At 41.8% G+C, this 22111-nt stretch overlaps 1 protein-coding gene across 2 annotated transcripts in view; it reads left to right on the plus strand.

The window, feature by feature from the left end:
* Window positions 1–22111, plus strand: part of PRKG2 (protein kinase cGMP-dependent 2) — a 44485-nt gene that overhangs the window by 1908 nt on the left and 20466 nt on the right. For both annotated transcript variants that reach the window (XM_068680486.1, XM_068680487.1), the window contains exons 2-10: window positions 14–197; window positions 2224–2320; window positions 2627–2764; window positions 3769–3819; window positions 5080–5192; window positions 10087–11141; window positions 14048–14569; window positions 20989–21155; window positions 21586–21699. In XM_068680486.1, coding sequence (XP_068536587.1) covers window positions 14061–14569; window positions 20989–21155; window positions 21586–21699 — 790 coding nt within the window. In that variant the 5' untranslated portion in view covers window positions 14–197; window positions 2224–2320; window positions 2627–2764; ... (2 more) ...; window positions 10087–11141; window positions 14048–14060. The remainder of the gene's footprint in view (window positions 1–13; window positions 198–2223; window positions 2321–2626; window positions 2765–3768; window positions 3820–5079; window positions 5193–10086; window positions 11142–14047; window positions 14570–20988; window positions 21156–21585; window positions 21700–22111) is intronic.

The raw sequence follows: 22111 nt of genomic DNA on the forward strand, positions 1-22111 counted from the left end.
TCTCGTAACACAGCAGGCAAAATCAAGGTACAGGAGTACTGATAAAGGAGAAGTACTAAATTTTGCTGTTTCAAATGTCCAAAGAAATAGATACAGATCCACAGAGATCTGCTCAACTGGATTATGTTTCAGAGACAATGATGGAAATTATGGCACTCATATGAGACCTTTCTAAATTTCTAGGAACTGAGTACAAGGTAAATTTGAGACAACGTATGTCCCTTGCATGCTTTAATGCTGTGTTTCTTATGTAGATGCACAACTGTGAGCATATTCTTTTAAAGAGCCATCAGTTCATCCCCATGATCAAAAGATAGGTCTAGAAGTTAGGTTCATCTTTGGGAAATAGTTTACCTGTCATAAAGACTCGCTAAGGTTAACAACCTCAGTTACAGTTCTCAGATTAGGTTTCTTACATATAAACTATGTAGGACTTTGTTCTAGTTCTGGCCATGAATTCCCAATGTTATTGTATTTACAAATTCCTAAAAATCTTGCTTCTTAGAAAACCTGGAGGTATTAGGAAGATGAATTTTCAATTTGAACATAATGACAAAAGTAAGGGAAATAAAAAGTGAAAGATGAAGAGATGAAAAGATCCAGAAACATGTAATGAATTGAAGAGCAGCACAGATACCTTGTGGAGTGAATGAGTTGATCAAGTGGAAGCCTTTGTGCTTTCCAGAGTTGACATATTTCTTGTTTTCTGTTTTAAACTGTCCCATTTTATGGCTTTATACTGTCTACCCCATTACTCCAGGTGGCAGATTAGGCCAGAGTGATGGAAAGCGCTGAAGTAGCTCACCTGAAGCTGAGCACGGTAATACAGGGTTTAACAATCCAAGCCAGATTTACAGCAGCCCATAGTAGAGTAGTGCTGTAATTAATGGGAGACAGCAGTGTCAGCACTGTGTGAAAGTTCAGTGAAGTCTGACTGTAGCTGTGAGAAAATCCCATTTCTGTAGAAATATTCTGTGCTATAAATGTTTGTGGTGTGAAGGCGATAGACAGTGACGGTACTTGGGAGTGAAAAACCTCCCTTCCCTTGGTTTTCGAGCTTAATTCTGAAACATGGCTGAATGTGTCTGTCATCTTCATATCTCACCCAGATGATGAAAACTGTGCAGGAAGCCTGCTGACTTCTGTCTATAGCATGAATTAACAAACTGTAATTCTGTTCCAGGAAAAAGGATTCTGAGGAGGCTGAAGTGAGGGGAGCTGTGATGGGGCTGCAAGTTCAGAAGTCATCCTTTTGTTTGCATGGGGTCTTAAGATACAATCAAAATGACCTTATGGATGTTTATAAGTTAGCATTAGGTGCAGACAAGTCCCCAAAGTCCCCTAAATATACCTGTTGCAATGATTATTAATTTAAACAACAGGTATACAGTGAGCTTGCAGTGAAACTAAGGTATCCTGTATAGCTGTGGGATCTGCAGCCCATCTTCTCCACCCTGAAGTCTACAGAAAGTGGCCTTTGCCTTTCCCATGGTACAGCAGAGTCTGCACAGAATTACATGCAGAGCCCGAGCTGTTTCCCTGCTTTCATCAAAGCTGAAGGCAGAGCTCTCCAACAGGCTTTCACAGTCGGGGACCAGAGGCTGATGTGAAAGGGGGAGGATGGTTTGCATTGGCAATGTGCTGTACTCATCTGATAGCTCAGCTTCTCTCTCACCCCTCTTTAGTACCTCTGCTCTGCTTTGGTATTTCTTTAGTGAAATATCTAAGAGGATATTTCTCAGAGCAGCTTTTTGTTCAGAGTGGCAGTTTATCACTTAAGAAGTAGATAATGTAGGTAGCACTAACTGAAATCAATCTCACAAAATGATCTGTTGTGACATTTACATGGTAAGTTTGCTGAAACAGATAAGTTACATCAAGAAAAAGGTTGGAGCTGAAACCTTGACACAAAATACACACACAGACATAAAAATCTTAAAAAAAAAAAAAAAAAAAAAGAAAAAAAAGTAAAAAGGTAGTTGTTAATCTACACCCAGCCCCAGTTTGTTTGTGATTTTCAGCCACTGAGGCTTTGATGTTGCATATCAGAAACATGGGGAGAAAGGCAAAATCAAAAAGCAGTATTTTTACAACCAGTCAGACCCATTTCAGAGCACATTCTCAAGGCAGACATTGCTGCCTATGTCACCCAGTGCAGGTTGTAGAGATGGCTGCAAAATGCAGCTATGAGATGCTTACTGCCTTGTGCTGCTTTTCAAACAGGTTGAAGCTGAGAGCACTGTTCAATTATCCTTCATTTGCTGAACAGAGCGTGGCTGGAAAACAAAGCAAAACCAAGAAACCATAAATGCCAGATCTGGTAAAAATCTATTTCTGCGTTTTTTCATGCTATGATCTGTTTTCTTATACCTCTGTGGGCGTATCACAATTTGCCATTGGTTCTGGGCCTTTTGTTTGTTTGTTTGTTTTAATTGCAAATTTACTGTTGGCGCATTGCTTAAGTGTTTGGCTTCACTATTGATGCTGTGTGATGTGGGGATGGCAGAGTCAGCAAAGCAGAAAAGCTAATTTGTCCCTTGCGTGTGGGGACCATCTCCGGGTAGATCTGTGTGGTGCTGGCAGAGTTGTCTCCTTCTAAGGATAAGGAGAGAGTTTTATTTTCTAGGGCTGCTCATACATCCCCTTCTGTCAATATTATGGGAAGTAAGTGACTATTTCTCAGCAGTGAGAAGATGAATTCCAGCTTGTTGCTCTCGAGGAGAGTGTGTGAGGATTCCCGGAAGAGGTTGGTTCAATTACAAAGGTTGGAACGGAAACTAATCATTTATTTAGCAGGGAACAGAGCATTTTTGCTAAGATAGTTTCATATGCATTCCAACGGGGGCTTGGGCTCCTCAGGCTCCTTTTTTAAGTAAGATGTTGAGCAATGAAATCCATTGCAATTGAGATTTATCCTGATTAATTGTCATGGTGCTTAGGAAGTTGTCCTTTAATAAAGCAGCTGTCCCTGTTGGCTCTGGACTTCCCTGTTTACAGAGCACTGTAGCTGTCTTGGTGATCTGCTTCTCATAGCCACAGTGATGCCAACAGCTTCATTTATGAAAGATCAGATTTGCTTCCAGAAATATTTGAAGTCAACAGTTAAATTCAGAAACACAAAACATGAGTAATCATGCACAGGCACTCAGAGTGGAGTGAGAATTGAAGAATCATAGTCAATCCTATGAAAATATCCCTGGTTTCTGGCAAAATCCTTAGCTGTATCTATTATGATGTTTATTCTGATTGAGTTTTTAAAAGTATGCTTATAGATGTTTGTAAATACTCTCATGTGGTTATCCAGAACTGCTTGAAACACGTCATCCAGGTGTCCTGACCAAATCAGCAGTTAAGATTCTTTGAACCCTATAATACAGCGATTCCTTACAGAAGAATATGCTTACATTGTCAGAATCCTCAGATGAGCTTTTGTTTTGGGTCCACAACTCTAAAAGTGTTTCTGAAGAAGTTTGGTCATGTGAGTACCACAGGAGAAGCCTGCCTGGGAGTAGCTCTCCTGCAGAAGCAGAGAGTAATTGTCATCTTGATTGGAAACTTAGTGGGCTTTACTCGGAGTATTGAAGAAATGTTCTCTGTTGATTCCTGAGTACTTTCCCAGAATGAGGAATATTATACTGATCTGTGTTTTTTTGCTGTTGTTGTTGTTTGTTTTGTTTTGTTGTTTGGTTTTCTTTTTGTTGCTGTTGCTTTCTTTTCTTTCTGCATTGTCTGTATCACCCCCCACCTTTTTCCTTTTGGATGGGCAAGTATGTGTCTGCGTGTTACCTGTGGAGCAGAGCCACTCTTCCACCTGGCCAGGTAATTCATTAGATGTGCCTCAGTTTCCCTCGGGTGATGTGCAAAAAAGGGATAAAAATACAGATTATTGCAGATCCTAAAAGTGCCAGCAGCCACTGAAGATGCAATGGATGTGGTAATACTTCAGAGAGGGTAAATATTTCCCCTGTTTCATTGCAGGTATTGTTCGTTCTGCAGACTGAGTCTGTGTTGGCAGAAGGAGCCCACAGTCAGCGTGCACAGCCAGCTGTCCCTCAACACCTGGGAGCAGCAGGTCCCCATAGCTTGAAAAGGGACAAAGATGAGCTGTGAGCTAATGGGGAGCAAGCAGGAGAACAAATCCTTGCTGCAAATACAGTTAGTTTTTCTACCCTTAAGCCGAGTGGCAAGATAAAAGACCCTGCTCAGCTACCCTTGTTCAAGAGGCATTTGGATAATGCCCTGAATGTGCTTTAATTTCTGGTTATTTGTTAAGTGGCCTGGCAGTGGGACTTAATGATTTTTGTAGATCCCTTCCAACTGAACTATTCTATCCTAGTCTATTCCTTACAGTTCTTCAGCTGCTGTCACCAACTGAAGCACCAGATGTCTGCACTGAACAGAAAAATTAAATATATCCTCCAGAAAAGCAGTTGGAAGAAGGAAAGGAGAACCAAGTGGCAGAGAGGGGAAGTGCAAAGGATCTCAAAGGGCCTGGAAAGTGAGGTTCATCAAGTTCCAGATAGCCTTTGTGTAGGACGTGGTAGTGGTGGTACACATTTGGCATCAGTATTAGGGGGTACTGGTTGTGTGATTTACCCTGGCAGATGGAGCACTGTGCTCCCCCAGTCTTCAAGGTCTGGAGTTAACCTCCACCTCTGACCTTTGGGGCCTATAGGCACACACATATGTTTAAAAAAATTCTAAATGAACTGCATGAATGAAAAGGTAAAATATAATTTAATTACAATCTTAAGTACACTTTTTTCTGTACTGCTGTAAGAAATGCTCTCAAATTTGTTGAGGTAAAGAAATAGACAGGTCCCCCACACTGTCAATTAAAAAGTTCCAGTCCAAATGCTTGTTTTTTTTTTCTTTTTTTTTTGTTTGTTTGTTTTTTTTTTTGTTTTTTTCTTTTTTTTTTTTTTTATATATATATATTTGTGCTATCTCTGCTTCTGTGACCTCCTGTAGGACACAGATAGACAGCTGTTTGTTTATTCACGTGGATCCAGCAAGACATTTTTACCATATGTTCCTCTTGCTTATTTCTGTTTTTCTTTTTTTTTTTTTTTCTTTCAGGCTAACAGGCCTGTCACATCACAGAGGAAGAAAAACCATGCATGGTCATAAGCAAGAGTCAGTTTGTCCAGATAAAGGGATGGAGTTGGGCAGCAGTGAAGAAGGCTGACATGGTAAGTACACAGTCATATACAGCCAAGCCACAGGAAAATACTATACATGTAATTCAAGACAGAAAAATGTCTAAGTGCGTGCCTGCCTCGTGCGTTCAGTCTGAGAAAAATATGCCACCTCCCTAAATTCTGCTAGCCTTTTTTTGCAGATGTAGTAGTTATGTTCTTTATGAGCTATAAGTTGTGATTTCTCTATTCCACTGTCTCACAGACATCTCAAATGTCATGTCTCTTTCTCCCTTGTCACATGCAAGCCTACCTCTGATTCTAGCTCCCCATTTTTCTGGTCCCTATAATTGACATTTATCTTTCTATGCTGTCTTATTAGGCTTGGGATTTGTTTTCCTAGCTTTCAGGTGCCTTCCTGCAGTGCCCTGGTCACACTAACCACAGAAGGGCACCTAGCCACATGTGTGAGATTGTAAGCCATGTTCAGAGCACCACATGCTGAATTGCCTTGCTGGATAAAGAGAGGGCAGAGCCACTCACAGAACTCAGTTACTCCCTACTTTTTTTTTTTTTTTTTTTTTTTTTTTAGCATATTCAGCTTCCTCTATGAATCTCAAGTTATGTTCTCCCAACCTGGAAATAAAACTAGCTTTATTGTTTTTTTACTGTTCCTTATAAATGCCTCAGGGCTGGCAAGGTACGGTATATTGTCTCTTAGTTCTGCACTGAACTGCCCTCAGTGACTATATATTTATTGTTTGTTTCCATTTATTTTCTTAGAAATGTTAACACAAAAAAAGACTCTGTCTGCTCAAGGGAACACAGAGAGGCTGAATGAAGAATTTGAATGGGAAAGAAGGTACTGTAGTCTATTTTGTTAGATAGAGAAGTTGTAGTCATTGTGTGCTTAGAGGAGAGAAAAAAGAAGAGGTTTCAAAGGTCTTGACAAGGTGTGTGAAAGGCGTGTGGAACCAACAGCCTGTACAGTAGCACGGGGTGGCATTCCTGACTCAGGTCAGCCAGTTCTTGTGCTTAAAATGATGTACAGCCTAAAGTATCTCACTGAATCACGCTATTGAGAAGCTCTGGAGTAGTATGCTTATCACAGAACTTGTCTTAAGTCTTTTATTAGCATGTCAGCTGTGGGAACTTCTGGGGAGATTAATTAGTCTGATTTGTCCTATGATATCCATAGTCACAGGATTCAAAAATGTAGCTGCCCCGTGTCTCTATATCCACTGCAGGGTGACTTTAGTGCTCCATCATGTCAATCTGATTTTGCCTCCAGGTCCCAGTAGAATCTAAATATGTTCACTGCCCCTGTTAATGGTCATGAGTAGTGATGTCCTATGTAACAAAACTACTAGCTGAATATTTGCCTTGGACATGTGCTTGTAGCATTTTAATCAGATCACCATTGTTAAGGTCACACACTGCACTTAGGCAGGCTATTGTTGTGTAGTTATAAAGCTGCATCTTATGGGTTGCTAGGGGAGGAATGACACAGGCAATTATCACATGGTCCATGGCAAAGAACATCAGGTAGAGTAACTTAATTAAGGTTGTGTAATGTGTCTGAAACTGGAAAACATCAGCAAGATATAACCCCCCTGGGAAGCTTTGACTTCAAGTGTAAGTGCTGGGTCAAATGCAGGCTTGTTGAAATTGAGACAATATTTCTTCTGTAATACTTGTCCTAAACAGAGGAGAGTGTTTCATTTTTTACTTCCAGTTCTAAATGCAATACCATGTAAAAGTATCAGAAAACACACAAAAATAATTGCAGTATTGAACTTGCAATTCTGAAAGGCTGGCCAGGGATAAAACATAACTTTAAAGGTCTTGATTTTCTTATATTGAAATGAGTCCTGTTGCTTCTTGAAAGACATTAGGGACATGTACCATCTCTATAGCACCACATAAGGATTCTGATGCCAGGAGGCTCTGGAGGAACTTTGGACTTGTTTTTTTAAAAAGACCACATGTTTTAATTGATGTTGTTTCAGGCATTAAAACTGGTGAATGATGCGTTTGTTGGTCCTGGTAAAAAGCCATCCTTTTAAATTACTGATTCAGCAGACTAGCCACAGAATTAAGAACAAAATTTTCACAAAGCAAATATGTCTAGGAATCAGAAAGGAAGAATAGCATTACTAATCTGTAATCCCCAACCATTTCATTCTTATCTGCAAGGAAAATATATTTAATAACATTGTTTGCTCTGTTTCAAAATGCCAACTTTATAACAGCAGGGCACAATCTAAAGCTCCATATTTTCATGTTCCTGCTCCTCCCTACTTTATGGTAGTAAATTTGATCCAGTTTTTGATAATAGACAGCATTGCAAATGGAAAGGATTATAATTAGGACATACCCATTATACTTTACAGGTTTTATTACTGTCCCAGAGGCTTGCAAATAATTGAGTGGGAATTATAGACTATAGGGCTTGTGCAATACTGGTGTTCTTTTAGTACATGCTGTCCAGGAAATAATTGAAAGTGAAAACCAAGTTGCTTCAGAGCAATTTCAGCTCTATCTCCTTTTTATTGTGAGAAAGCCAGGCTAAATTCTTTTCCCACCTGGAACAGCCAATAGCCAGGCTGATTGCTGCTTTCCCAGGCTGATTACTTATCACAGATTTTTTTTTATTTTTTTAATTATTTTTATTTTTTTTTAATTTTTTTTTATTTTTTTGTGCTCACTAAAGATCTCAGGATGTCTCAGTTTCTCAGGTACCTAGCTGAGATTCAAAGATGCCAGCTACACTTCTCAAGGATGCTCTCTGGGGTGCCAGGCTCTGAGATCCAAGGCTGGCAGGTATCTTTCTCTGTCAGTATTTTAGTGAATGTCTTATTCTGTCAACATTTTTCCTTTATGGCTGCTCTCCTCACACATCCCTCTGCAGAGGCTTAGAGGGGTGTTTGGGCATCTTACAATAGCTCTATGAACACTCAAGGTGGCCAGAGACAGTGCAGGGCTTTGCTGTGTATGGGCTTTTAGAGTCTTCTCCAGGTCCACTGTGACCAGATAGGCTGCTAGATCAGTGTCCACTTGTTGTGAAGCCAGACTGACACCTGGGGGTCCAGAGGATCTCTCTCTCCTCCCCCCCCATTCCTGTTTATTCCACCTTACCCACACACAACCCCATGCTTCCCATGATGGCCCTTCTCACCTGCCATCACCAGGTCTCCCCAGTGCTTCCTGTCTGTCACTGCTGTCACAGGAGCCCTTTGGGCAGGGAGCTTTGCTTCTGGGCTGCCATTTAAGAAATCTGTCTCCTGTGAAGCCAGACATTAGAAATTAATTTGGGTCAACAACAAAATTAGTCACTCAGTCCTTGATGCACATACCTAAGTTACACTACAATAGGTATTTTCATTTAAGTAGGGTAGTTTTTTGGCATTTCTGTATGGGGAGAGGAAGGAGGAATTCTCCTTTCTCAGTCAAAATGTCTTTGACCCATGAATGCAATTACAGGTTATCTGAAAGGATACACTTCTTGATAGACTGATTTCTACTTGCATCATCTGTAAAAGGCTCTGTTTGATTTCTGCAGCTTCATGCTTGTCCAGAACCTCATTATGACTGCTGAACCCAACAATCTGCACCGCTGATCTCTAGATCCTGTATTTTTCAGTTTCCGCCTGTTCTGGAATATAAAGCTGGGTGATTGCTGGTGACTTTCAGTTGAGGTGAGTCACCTTTGAGCTGGTCAAGTAACAGCATGACCTCCAACTCCCCAAACCTAAGCTATAATACACTTGTGCTAACCTGCTCAAAAGGCAGAAGAAAAACCCAGAATAAAGCTAGAACAAGTAGCCAGAAAAGCAGGTTTTGAAGTTTTTGAACTAACTAGTGCCACATCAAATTCATTCTGAGTCTAGATTGAACCAAGAATTCCCAGCTGTATCCCCCTCATACTGCCACCCTGAAATGCTATCTGATACGAGGCTCTGTAACACATACCAGACATTTTTTAGAATAGGACATCTTGGGATTTCTAGGAATATTGCTGGCTCTGTATACTCTGAAGTGTTTCTTTACTGGGTTAGTTTTCTAGAGTGTGTTTCCACCCTCCCCTTGCACCCCATCTGAGTCTTTGTAATATCTTTTCCACCTTACATTTTCCAAATTGAGAGTCAACAGGGAAAAAAACAAAAACAAAAACAAAAACAAACAAACACATCTGAAGCAGCTTGGGCTATGTTGCTCTTTGAGAACTGATTCCTATGTACACAACAGAGGATGTTATGCATAAGACATAAGTCAGTAGTCTATTGTGCTAGGGAACAGCAAGAGGAGAGGTGCTTTCAAAGAGAACATGAGCCACAAGCCAGGCAGGTGACAGGGAAACAGAAATTGGACAGCAAGGACCTTACTGTCCAGGGCCCAGTGCAACAGTACCTCAGTGAAGGAGCCCAGCAGAACCAGAGATCATAGCCAGTCCAGCCAAGAGTCCACAGGATTAGGCAATATCGACTTGATGAGGCAGATCCAAGGTCAAGCTGAAAAATCGTTCCATATGTAAGGTTTAAGATGAAGGAGCAAAGACCCTTGGCTGAGCTTAAATAGAGCTCCTGGACCCATAGCTGTGGGGAGGGGGCTCCAGTGAGGGTGGTCAGGGCCATTAAGGGTTATGAGAGCCTTCAGGGCCTTGACAGTGTGTTCATTTCATTTCAGAGCTTTGCCACTCACTCCTGTTTGTTCATAGACTACTTGTTTCATTTCTCTGTTTGGGACTGTGCTGTCCTCGCTTTTGTTACCTCATCTACTGTGATTGCAAACACTTAAAATAGGAAGTCTTGTTCCTTCCATGCCTGCGCAGAAACAAGTGTAGGAGGGCCTTCGTCTTGCCTGAGTCTTTTGATAATAAAGCATGTAGTATCTGTAGACAAGTGTGCTCCTGGCAGGATTCCCACAAAAACATACACTTTTGCAACAGGAAAAGAGGATGCTGACAAACTGACAAACTGCCGTACGCCTCGGTGGATGTGACAGAATTTGACTTTCAGAGCACAAGCAATTGCTGAGGCATCTTTTCTCATCAAATGCTTCTCCTCTGATCACTACAGCATTGGCGTTTGGAGGTTGTGAGTAGGCAGCAAAATGTACAGCCACTGTTTATTTATAATTCTGTCTTTTGTAATCGAGAACTAGATTGTAAGTAGATGTGTGCAGCTCTCCTCAGAGGGGTCCTGTGAGTCTACGTGAGCTGCTTCACTGCAACCCCAGGCAGGGACTGCAGCAGCCACGCTGAACACGGATGTCTGTTAAAGTCAAAGGGGATTTACAGGTGGGGAAATTGGCATTTGCTCATGTGATGGAGTTGCCTGGAGTATTTATGTCATTGATATGCCTATGTGGAGGTTTTTTGCTGGTGGGGCTGTCAGGATGTAGAAGGGAAAGCAGGAGGGATTTCAGGAGCAGTGTGAAAACCACTGACTTAGGGTATTTCTCCTCCAGTGCTGGCATCTTTGGGCAGTGATTCTGAGTTCGTGAGTGGGGCAAAAAATAATCTGAGGTGAATGTAAAGACACTCCCAAGAGGAGCAGTGAAGTATAGAGGAGAAAATCGGAGACCCAGAGTCCTAGAGGCTACAGCTTGGGGTCAGGCTGAGCCTGCCTGACAGCGCCAGTAGGAGCAGCGTGTGTGCAGCTCCTCGGCTGTTGTGAAATCCTTTCACTCAGCGTTTGGCACTGTTAGAGCCAGCACTCCTCGAAGAGAAGAAGCTGTGTGGAAGCACCATGGAGGCACCTGCCGGGAGCAACCCACCCCTGTGAAACCAGGACCAGGGGGCAGCCAAGGAGCTCCAGCCTGCCCGAGGACGGACCCGTGGACAAGCAAAGGGGCTGCAGCAGGCAGGAGGGCTGCGTGCCGCCACCCGGGAGCTGATCGGTGAGCGAGGGCTGCAGGATCCCTGCAGCAGCTCAGCCGCCCACCCGTGAGACACGCCAGGCCCTCTCTCCGGCCCACAGCCCCCTCAGCACCGAGGCCCGGGTGAGTACTGCTGCTTCCCCACCCGCCTCCGCCGCACCTCCTGGCCACCCGTGACGGGCAACGAGCACGGTGACGGGCAACGATCACAGCGTGCGGTGGCGTTTCCACCCACCTCAGCTCTGCAGAGGCATCGGGCTGAGCCTGCCAGGTGAGAGCAGCCCCACAAGGAGGCCGGGGGGGTCTTGGCAGAGGCACCAGCCCAGTCTGGCTGTGGTTTGCGAGCAGTGCAGCCTGGGCACCCAGCACTGGCTTGGGCTGAATCCGCCGAGTGGTCTGTGTCCTCCTCTCCAGGTAGGGTGAGTCTCTCTGCTCCCCAGCCCTGTCTCGGCCAGTGATGGACCCACAGAGGATGTGAGATGCTTTGTAGGAAATGAACAGGGCATGCTCTCTTTTGTCTCTTCACTTACAGGTGAAGACTGCTCAAACCTTTGAGGTGTAATGTTTTGAGTTCTCTGTTAAATTGCTTACTGTCGTGCTGAATTAATTACCTGTCTGGCTTTTCTTGAGTCCTGTTTATATGTGGCCTTGAGAGTTTCCTATTCCAGCAGCCAATAAAGGGCACTGCGTGGAAACAGTAAGATCTCGATGTTTGCTGCATTGTGCACTGCCTATTAAATTTTGCACATTCGATGGGAGAAGTTCCTGTATTTTCACTCTAGTTCATTTGCTACATTATAAACTTTAACCTCCAAGTCATCAGCTCTTTATTTGGTAAACCTGTTGTGCTGCTGCATTCAATCTTCGTACTGTGTTTTCCTGTGCTTTAGGCATTCACCCTATCCTTTTTCAGAGGTCATTTTTTAAGTCTGGGATGGCCTTTTTGAAATGCGGTGAATGATACTGCATGTTGTGTGGGAGGCTGTTGTGTGTGCTAGCAATATTTCCAGTAATCTTCATTTTCACCTACGTAACAAAACAGTTTAGTTTTATTGCATGCTTTGGTTGAGCCATAGGTATTAACATACAGGTCCCTCTTCAGAGATGAGTTGATTTGGTACCTTGATGTGCAAGTTGCTTAAATTCTCTTCTGCAGTACAGATTTATGTGTTATAAACTTTATTAACAGCATAGTGCTGTCATCAAGCCAAAGCACCATGCAGCAATACTTCTATAAAACTTAGTAAAATACTATATTGATAAGGCAAAGATTGGAATCCAAGGGAAAAAATCTTGTTTCACCTGAGACAGGAGTCTCCTGTGCTGTGGTGTTCTGCCTCTGCTATAGCAAGGTACAATTTAACAGGCTTCATCAGGAACCTGAGCAGGCTTTTTTTGAAAAACCTTTGTGTGGTGCCTGGGCAATACAGCCCTAAACTCATTCCTTCTCTCCCAGCGGAGATCTCTGTAGGCTCAAACTACACCAAGCTGTGACCTGGCACTGTTGTGGTCCACATGTGGGATCTGTAAACAGACATTGCTCCAAGATTGCTTCTGGCATGCAGTGGGTTAATGGTTCTTGAATACTGGACCACTAAAAGCAGTGTGCTAGTTTTTTTTATTTCTTTTCCATATATGTGTGGATTGAATACACTCTGACCTGAGCAGCAGATACTGCTTCCTTGCTTCTCTTAAAACAATAGAAGATATGCCAAAGCTTGTGTCCAGGGAAGAAGGCAGGTCACTTTGTAAACCCACTGAATGCTGCTGATTGCAACAAGGGCTGGGAGAGCAAGTGTTCCAACAGGAATCCAGGCTCTTTTTTCCTGGTCACTTTTCCTGAGTAGATGACAGAGAGGAACAGCTTTTCATGAAAGCTGATCATTCCTTGACAGCAGTAGCTGCTGTGACACTAACAAGCCTGAACCAGCTTTTAATGTTTAAGAGCTACAGAACCAATGCCAGCTGCCTGCTCTTGGTGGGAGTACATCAGGTCAAACTGTGTTCAGCCCTCAATTTGTTATCAAAGGACAGCAACGTTGTTGAAACTTTTGGAGTGGGTCCTGGATGAGGAAGGACTGATTAAGCTAGAACCTTTTTTTTTGGGAAAGAATTCAGACACACATTAAGGCAGAAAGGTAGGACAAAAGTTTGCAAAATAGCATAGAAAAGATTAGGAGAGAGATTTTTTTTCTGAAACTGGCTCCTCCTAACTTTGATTTGTACCTGGTTTTGTGCTGGAAAGACAAACAGGAGGAAGTTCTTCAGGCAAGCAACAGACCTATGCAATTCCTTGCCACAGTCTCTGCAGATATGAGGTTTACAGGGGTTAGGGGGGAAACAGGACAAGTACAAGGAACAGAGATCTATTGAGGATTAAAAATGCCTATTGGCCTCAGTAATCTGAAATTTGGAACACCATTTCAATCAAGTAGGCTCTACAGTTGTCCTGTTGATACTCTTTCATGGTGATCTCCTTATGGCCACAGTTGGAGACAGTTTATGAGCCTGCCAGATCCTTGTTTCCTGGTCAGTATGCCTGTTTTTTTAAAATGTTATTTGCCCATATCTTTACTAAACCACACGTTGTTTCAGCCAGACAGATATATACCCACTCGTTGAGTTTGTATGATCAATAGCTATTCCTCAATGGGAAAATTAAAGAACCTTTCTTTTTTCCATTTAGCATATTTCTTGATTTAACAATAGAACATGAACTTTTCTTCTTGACCGTTTTGCTTTTCTTAATTATTTTTTTTCTTTATTAGGGTGATAGGAGCTTATATATTTCTTCAACAAACAAAAAGTTACAGCCACTTTTGCTTTGTATCTACCAACCCACCACTACTTCTTTGCCCTGTCCTTCTCTGGCTTTCAGGACTGGGAAGGATGAAAGCCATCCGCTACAATGTTTACTGCAGTCTACCTCAAATCTAGCTGCCAGATAAATAATTACCTGCCCTTTAACAAAAATATTTTACTTCTGGCTGTGTAACTAAGTAATATTGCAAATGTGTTTGTGCACCTAGGTCTCTGGACAAAATGGGGAACTTGTCAATGAAACCCAAGCACCTGAGACAGCCAGATAGACACGTAGCAAACCTCTCTATTGGTTGTGCTGGCAACTATAAGTTTCTGAAGGACCCAGGTCTAGGCATCCATGTGACTGGGCAAGCTGATGTTCTTTGCAGCAGGGTGGTTGAACTGGAAAAGGAGCTGAAAAGAAAAGATGAAGAGTTACAAGAAGGTCAAAGTCTTGTTGCTGAGCTTCAGGAGCAGCTGGCTATGCAGACTAAGGTCATAGCAGAACTCACCAAGGAACTTCAGAGCAAGTGTATACAGCTGAACAAGCTGCAGGATGTTATTAATACTCAAGGAGAACACTCTCTTCAGCCTTCTCCATTTAGAGCAACTCCAAAGAATCAAGTCTCTGCTGACAGGAGGAAAGGAGCTAAGGAAGGTGTATCTGCAGAGCCAACAACACAGCTGTATGATTTGAGCAAGCAAGCTAAGTTCTCCTTTGAAAAATCAAGAGTCCAAAAGGATTTCAGGTAAGCTTATTGCAGAGGGGTTGTATGTTTGTGTTACAGGAATACAGCTGCGATCCCAGTGATACTGTCTTTGTGAAAAATTACAATTTGAGTACCCAATTTTTTTTTTGCATAGGTTTTGTCACTATGGTAGTTAGATGCTCGCTGGATTTCCATTTAGCTTTCAACCAAGAATCATCTGCATCCCCCTAACTTCAGATCAAGTGGTGGGTGGCATCTGCATCTTCACTTTTAGCCCCTTCAGTGTTTGTCTTTACCGTCAGCTAAGCAGAACCCGAGTCTCAGGTCCAGGTTTGCCTACTGCTTAAAGTTTAAGCTGTTCTCTGGAGTACTGATGGGCAGAAGGCTAGATGTCCTCACATAGGGGTGGATTCTTAGTCCTGCCTTATGGATGGCTTAGGAAGAAGCAGGTGGCCTCAGTTCAAGTGCAGAATAGACACCAGTTCTCAGCTGTGTACTAGCTTTGTCAGCCCGGGGTCAACTCACTCTTGCAAATTAACCTGTTAGTAGGTTCCTCCTCTTCCCCCAGATTCAGTCCTTGTTAAGGAACCCATTTTAATTTTTTCTGCTTTGAATCGTTACACTTCTAACCTTCACAGAAGACAGAAGGAGCAGCAGTTGCAGCTCACCTTGTGGACAATTTTCAGACTAGTGTTCTTACCCATACTGTAGACCCTCTTTTACCTTATGGTTATCTGATTTAATATCATGATAGCCAGCAAATATGTGGACTTCAGCCAGCAAACAAAGTGTTTCCTCTTTGTGGGGAGCTTTATTATTTTGAGGAGTCCATGACACATTTGAACCTGTACCGCAGTAGAACTAGGAGTTATCAGGCTCAATGTAGTTGTCATCCATCCTGTGTTATATCCTCAAAGCTATCTTTCGAGCCTGAAAGGCTGCCTGAATCACCCTGAGGAGCTGAAAGCTTCAGCAAGCAGTGTTTTTCTGTGTATGGGAACTAAGGGAACTGTAATTACAACTTGTGATAAAATGTTACTACCTATCTTCTTGGCATAACCCTTGTGCTGAAGTCCACCAGATTGTTTTCTAGGGTGCTTTCAGAAGTAGAATTGTAATAACACTGCAGAGTGAAGCACAGGACAGGGTGATTTACCAAGTGCATCACAGACTTCACCATTCAGTACAAAAGCAAGTATTGCAGCTTATGCAGTCTAAACATAATGCTGATCATACAATAGATTAGAGAGCCAGGAATTTTCTGTCCTGATTCAGTGGCCAAGCAGTTCTAACACTGCCATTTTTCTTGAATGCCATCTTCATTTTCTTGTCTTCCTAAACAATGGCATGAAACAGAAAGGATAAAGGAGAACTGGCCATTTCATTTTCCCTCCCTTTTATCTTTAACAGTCTGGTTCAAAATAGTTATGGTAGGGCTCCCATAGATCCATAACAATTTAGAATACATCATTCCTGTATTGATTTGATCTTGACTTTAATGGAAACAACTCTTTTAGTATTCACTGAAAAAGCACTAAGAACAGACCACCCTACTCTCCTCCCCACCATTTCCAGCTTTTGTGTTATTCTTTTCACCTTATTTCCTTCTGTTCAATGCTATCCATGTTTCCTTCATTCGCACCTCATTTTTTATTTTAATGGCCATTACGGAAGATGAGAATTCAGCTTTCATTTGTCTGCTAACTACTGTCCTGAGTATAAGTAATTTTATAGTGAAGTTGAACTCATCATTTGTTTCATTACACACTGCTAGTAAGTGCATCAACTCTGCCAGAGTAATTAGCATGAGAGAATTAGCTATGTTGCTCCCTAAGCTGAAGTGAGAAAAAGTAAATAAATAAATAAATAAATAAATAAATTTGGAAATGCAACCAAAACTTCAGCTTTTAACACTAAATATTGATGGAACATTTGTTGTAGCAGACTCAAGAGCTCACATGAACTTATTTCTTGGCAGGATTATGAATGAAGAAAAGTATATCATAGAATCTTAGAGTATCTTTATTAAATCAGAAGAGCTAGAATTAGGAAAAATGATTTCTAGGGTATCCTCAGTATTCGATAGATCATGCCAGAGATTAAATTACCTTTTCTTACATTATTAAACTCAAACTCAACTTCATATTTTACCCATTGTTCTTAAATTACCAAGTAATCTTCCATAATTAACCATTTTCTAGATATATTTTTGGTAGGATATAAAATGGCAATATATCCAAGTTTTATTTGTAGATCTAGAGACATAGCTCAATAGTTACTAAGACAATTAAAAAGCTGATTATGGACTCTTAATAGCATTACAGCAACAAAACTTATTTTTTTTAAGTGGTGCTTTGTAGTAGTTTTTTTTTTTTGTTTGTTTGTTTGTTTTTTAAAGTCTGGAAAGTAAAGTAGAGGCATGTCAGAATAGTTCTGGTTTTATATACACTTGCAACTGTCTCCAAGAGTTCATGACTTTCTGGCTGAGGCTCTGAAACTTTAGCCTGCATTATGGGCAGAATTCTGCTATGCAGTTGAAGTGACTCTGTTCAAATATCTTGGGCTTTGAAAGACAAGAAACTTAGACTAAAACCACCAAGAACTGGTGCCTTGAATTAATATAGGTGCAGTACACTATCAAAAACTCATTTCCTGTGGAATAATGCTCATTTGCAAGTTGGCATATTTTTTTTCTGTTGCAGTCATAATTTGTTGGATATATGTCCTTTGGACAACTTTTAGACTCAGAATGTTTAGTACCTTTATCAAAAGGCTATTTTATAAACTCACATACATGATATGCACCAAGGGAACAAATCAGACTTTACTCAGTGAATCAAGTAATGGGTGAAGACTTCGCTCAGACTTCTGGGATGAGGTCTTTCTTCTGATGCAATAGTGACCAAGCTATCTTTTGATCTTCCAAATGCTTCAGAAGTGAGGAAATAACACCAGAAGTGCTAGAGGCGTAGTAGTGCTGTGTCCACCACCTAGGTAAGCCTGTGATACATGTGCACTTGTTGAAGTCATCCCCTTGCAACTGAGATAAAATGCCTAGAGGTTCAAGCATTTGGTTTCCTTACACAGGTTGTAAATACTTCAGGTAGGTCTAATTCAAACAGTTGGCATTCATAAAAGGACAAAGTCTAACCTTGACTGTCTACAGAGTTCTGTCCATCGTGTTTAAAAAAAAATGTTTCTTTATCTTAGCAGTGGCTATAGGAGCTTTTAGAGTTGTTAGTGTAAGCAGCTGCTTCCCCTTTATAGAGTAAGGATTTAATGGAGCCCTGAGGGGAGAATAAAAACCTATCTCACATTTAACAGTTATGTCTCCTACCAGTCAATACCAACAGAAATCCAAGATCTCTCATCACTAGGACAAAGTTAGATTGAGGGAAATCAGTGCATCCTGAAATATGTCATACCCTTAACCTGTGGGATGACAGGTATCTCCTCGTGGGAGGGAATTCACTACTGTTCACGGAAAGATGTTTTTGAACTGTCAAATGGTATTTATGGGAGTGTGACTGTTTTGACAAGGGCTGCAAGGAACATTGGTAAAATAGCTAACAGCAGGGAAGGGAACCAAGCCTGGACAGGAGCGCTATAGCAAAGTTCAAGCAGTGCAGTAAAGGAAAGTCCTGCTAGTGGTGGGACCCAGAAATACCTCAGGAACACCAGAACAGGTGTATGGAGCTGTGCATCCCCTTTTTAGCCTCTAGAAAGAACAGTGCAGTAACTGGTACAAATGCAGTATCAAGTGTCACCTGTCCTTTCAGGACAAGTAATTATTTCCAGCAGGTCTTAAAGCTAAGGTAGGTGTAGGGGAAGCAGAGAAAAACAAAACAATATGTACTGTGCTAGATGCCTATGAAATGAGCAGGCAACTGACTGAAGAGCTTGAGGCATGATTATGATACTTCTAGGTCCTTTGCTTAGTAGCCCACTGCACTTCCTGAACCAGCAGCATCAGAAGGTTCAGTATTTCTGCAAGCTTTAGTGCTTGCTCTTAAGTATCAGTTTATAAGCCATTACTGTATTTTATTGCAGTATAATGTGCATGATGCAGGCCAGGATAAATTAAATAAGCAAGGTCATTTTCAGCAGAAAATCAAGTTAGAGACTATATTCTAATAATGCTGTTGCTTTCAGGAAAAGCTAAATTATTATCTCTATTTCTAAACACAATCTTAACCATTACTGCTTGATTTTATTTTCTTGCCTCTTGTCATTACCATTACTGATTTTCAGACATTAGATGCCTAGTAACATGTTAAGTCTACCTCTGTTCATTCCTGATTTCCCTCAGGAAACTTTCCCACATTACCTGTGTTTGATAAAAGCTTTGCCTTGTTTTACAAATAGAAGCAAGAGGAAGCCTTAGATGTTCCAGAAAGCTGTGAAGGTGTTAATTTTGTTAGGCAGTTTGCCTACACCAGCATAATAGGAACAAGGGGACTTGAAAGCAGAATGTAACTTTCACTGCAGCAGTAAGAAAAATCACTCAGTAATTCCATAAAAGATTTATCAATGCAGTGTTTGTTTAAATGCATTCATTTCTGGCATGCATTCAAAGCACTACAAGGCTTTTTACAGGAAGCCCTTGACCTAGAGCATGTGTCAGTCAATCAGACTTCACAGGCTTCCCAATGTGTACACAGAGCCAGCTTTATCTCAGTTGATCGCTCATTGTTAGTCAGTTCAGCCAGCTTTGATTTTTCCACATTCTCTCCTTCTTAAAATCCAGCCACTGAGATCTTCTATCAGCTGGAAAAATACACTGATCTTGTTTTTAAAACATCCTTTTCTATATCAACATTTCCCACTCCAGGAGACAGTGCAGAGACAGCATCGCAGGGAGCAGTAAGAACATGGCTGGTCCCCAGGGAAAAGCAAGCTAGGAGCCTCAGATGACCACACAGCACCCTCCCTGACCAGGATACTGTCCCACAAGGGCCAGACAGGTTAGACAGAGCAGGGTGGTGATGACAGCACCCAGCATAAATCTCATCCAAGAATCAATCAGTCCAAGTGCAAGCTCTAGCCGGGAAACATAAGCAAAGTACTAACAGTGTGGTGCCAAAATCCCTCTAAAATACAAAAATAAATCCCTATAACATTGCTCAAATAAAACCAGACTTCCCAGACCTGAGTGTAAATAGAGTATGCATGCCAATGGATCAGTGGGTGTGTGGATGGAGGTCCCAGGTGAGGATGATCAGGGTGGCGATGGCCTGTTACTGCCAGTGGGGTCCTCACAGGCTGCTCCTTGATCTCCAGTGTGCCTGCTTTACATGCCTTTTGTCCGACTTTTGTGAATACCCCAAAGCTTTTCCAAAGACATTTCAATGAAACCACCCTGTATAGTTGTACTTCGCAAGGGGCATGCTTAGGGAAGACTTCTCCCCTGTCTGCTCCTTCTTAAGGAGACAGGGCCAGTTTGTCATCCCAAATGGGCAGACCACTACCGCACTTTTGCACAGGTAGGAGCATTTATGCTGTTTTTTTTTGTCATCCACACAGAGAAAGTGGATACAGCAGAGGTAGGCAGAGTTTTGTGTGTAGGAAGATAGAGGACAAAGAGCAGTGCTGAAGGGAGCTGCGTTAATCCCAGCCCTCACCCCTGCCCACCCCTTACACCCTCTATCCTGGGCTTATTGTGAAAACGTGGGGACAATGTTCAGCAGGTACTCTGCTAGCTGACCTTCCCATGGTGTCCCACTCATGACTTAGTTTAGTAGCTATGACAAGGGAATGCCATAGGATCAATGGCCTTTTGCAGGTTCAGGGCAAGTTCTCAGTTGTTTAATCACAATCATTTACAGCTTGCTTCATTTTTCCCACCACCAATGTCTTTTAACATGTTCCTAAGAACCAGCAGTGCCATGTTAATCATGCTTTGGCATACTTTTTTTCCTTGCTGCTTACCCCACTACAAAGAAGAAACTCTTCATACCACTGGTGTTGAATTTAACTCTGTTACTATCATTGGTGTTTTGTTTCTGCTGGCTATTAAGAAAAAAATAGACAGGAATGTTAGAGAAATGGACCTGATTTTATAACAGATTGCCGTTTCTGTACAGGCAGAGGAATGTGAAGACAGACCTTTCCCATTTCATTCCTTCACATAAGCAAGGCTGTATATTTTGGTCACGCATTGCAGAAAGCATGGTGAGAAACAGTGCGAAATATCTGGGGAGTGTTCCTTCTGCTTGGAGGCTTTTCACATCTAACATGATGCTTTCTTTGATGGGATCGTGCAGGAGGAGAGAGGCCGTGGTGTGGCACTGCTTCTGGGATGCATGTTAGTTGCAAGGATTGTAATATGCATCAATGATACCGGTCATGTTATCAGTGTTAGAAATTAGAAAACGCATGTTGAGAGGAATGAATGCCTGGTGAATAATATATCCCAGCAGTGCTTGATCTTTGAAACTTTGCTTTTTGATTGAAACCAGTGAGAAGAAGCTCATCACAGACGCCCTGAATAAAAATCAGTTCTTGAAGAGACTGGAGCCTCAGCAAATCCGAGATATGGTGGAATGTATGTATGAAAGGACTTTCCAGCAGGGGAGTTATGTCACCAGACAGGGAGAGCCAGGCAATCACATTTTTGTGCTCAAAGGTGAGTACTGCTTGCCTGTACAATGCATAAGTGCTAAAACCAGGAAAATAATTTATAAGTCTTTGTGAGAGACAGGATTGTTGATATCTGCATTCCTAAATCACTCATGCTGGCCCCACTGAGGGCAATGCAAGTTTTATCTGTGATTTCTGTGAATCAGTGAGAGCAACAAAAAATACCCTAGAAACTTGAACCTTGATTTAATGCTATTTCCTGGTAAAATAAATTGAAGTGCTTCTTCCAGCTCTGAAACTTAGAGGCCAGGAGAGGCTGGTTTATACCTGCGTTTCAAGGCACTGTTTGCATCCTTGCTGCTCCCATTTCTGTGCCTGAGGGAGTGGTGAAGCCAGAAATGCATTGATTTACTTTCCCTCCTCTCTGTGGAACAGAGCTCAGATTTAATGCGTATTATCCTGCTGATTTTTGACAGAGGGCAGACTGGAAGTCTTTCAGCAGAATAAACTCCTCTCCTCAATACCTGTGTGGACAGCATTTGGTGAACTAGCCATTTTATACAACTGCACACGGACAGCTTCTGTGAAAGGTATACAAAGTGTTTTATAACAATATGGTGTGGACTATTGTGAGGTTCCTGAGATATCCAGTTTATCTTTGAAACTGTCATTTAAGAGATGTCAAAATCCTAATTTGAGAGGTAATAGAGTATGTAGGAATTAGTTGCTGTTGTACTTTTTTGTTTCCATATCGTTAAGTTATTGAGTCTCACCAAGATCCCTTTACATGTTGCATTTGTGACTGGCATTAAGGAGAATTATCCCTTAAATATCCCTAGATTCCTTTTCTAGTCTGCCATATTATTCTGTGACAGACCAGTAAGTGACCAAATAGGGTTTTCATTCCTCATCCCCATTTTTCCAATCTCCACCATTCTGTGAAAATAACTCGTGTTTGGAGGCTCATTTCTGGCCTTGTCTCAGTCGAGGAACCTTGAACCA

The sequence above is a fragment of the Anas acuta genome, chromosome 4, assembly GCF_963932015.1.
Source record: "Anas acuta chromosome 4, bAnaAcu1.1, whole genome shotgun sequence".
NCBI lineage: Eukaryota > Metazoa > Chordata > Aves > Anseriformes > Anatidae > Anas > Anas acuta.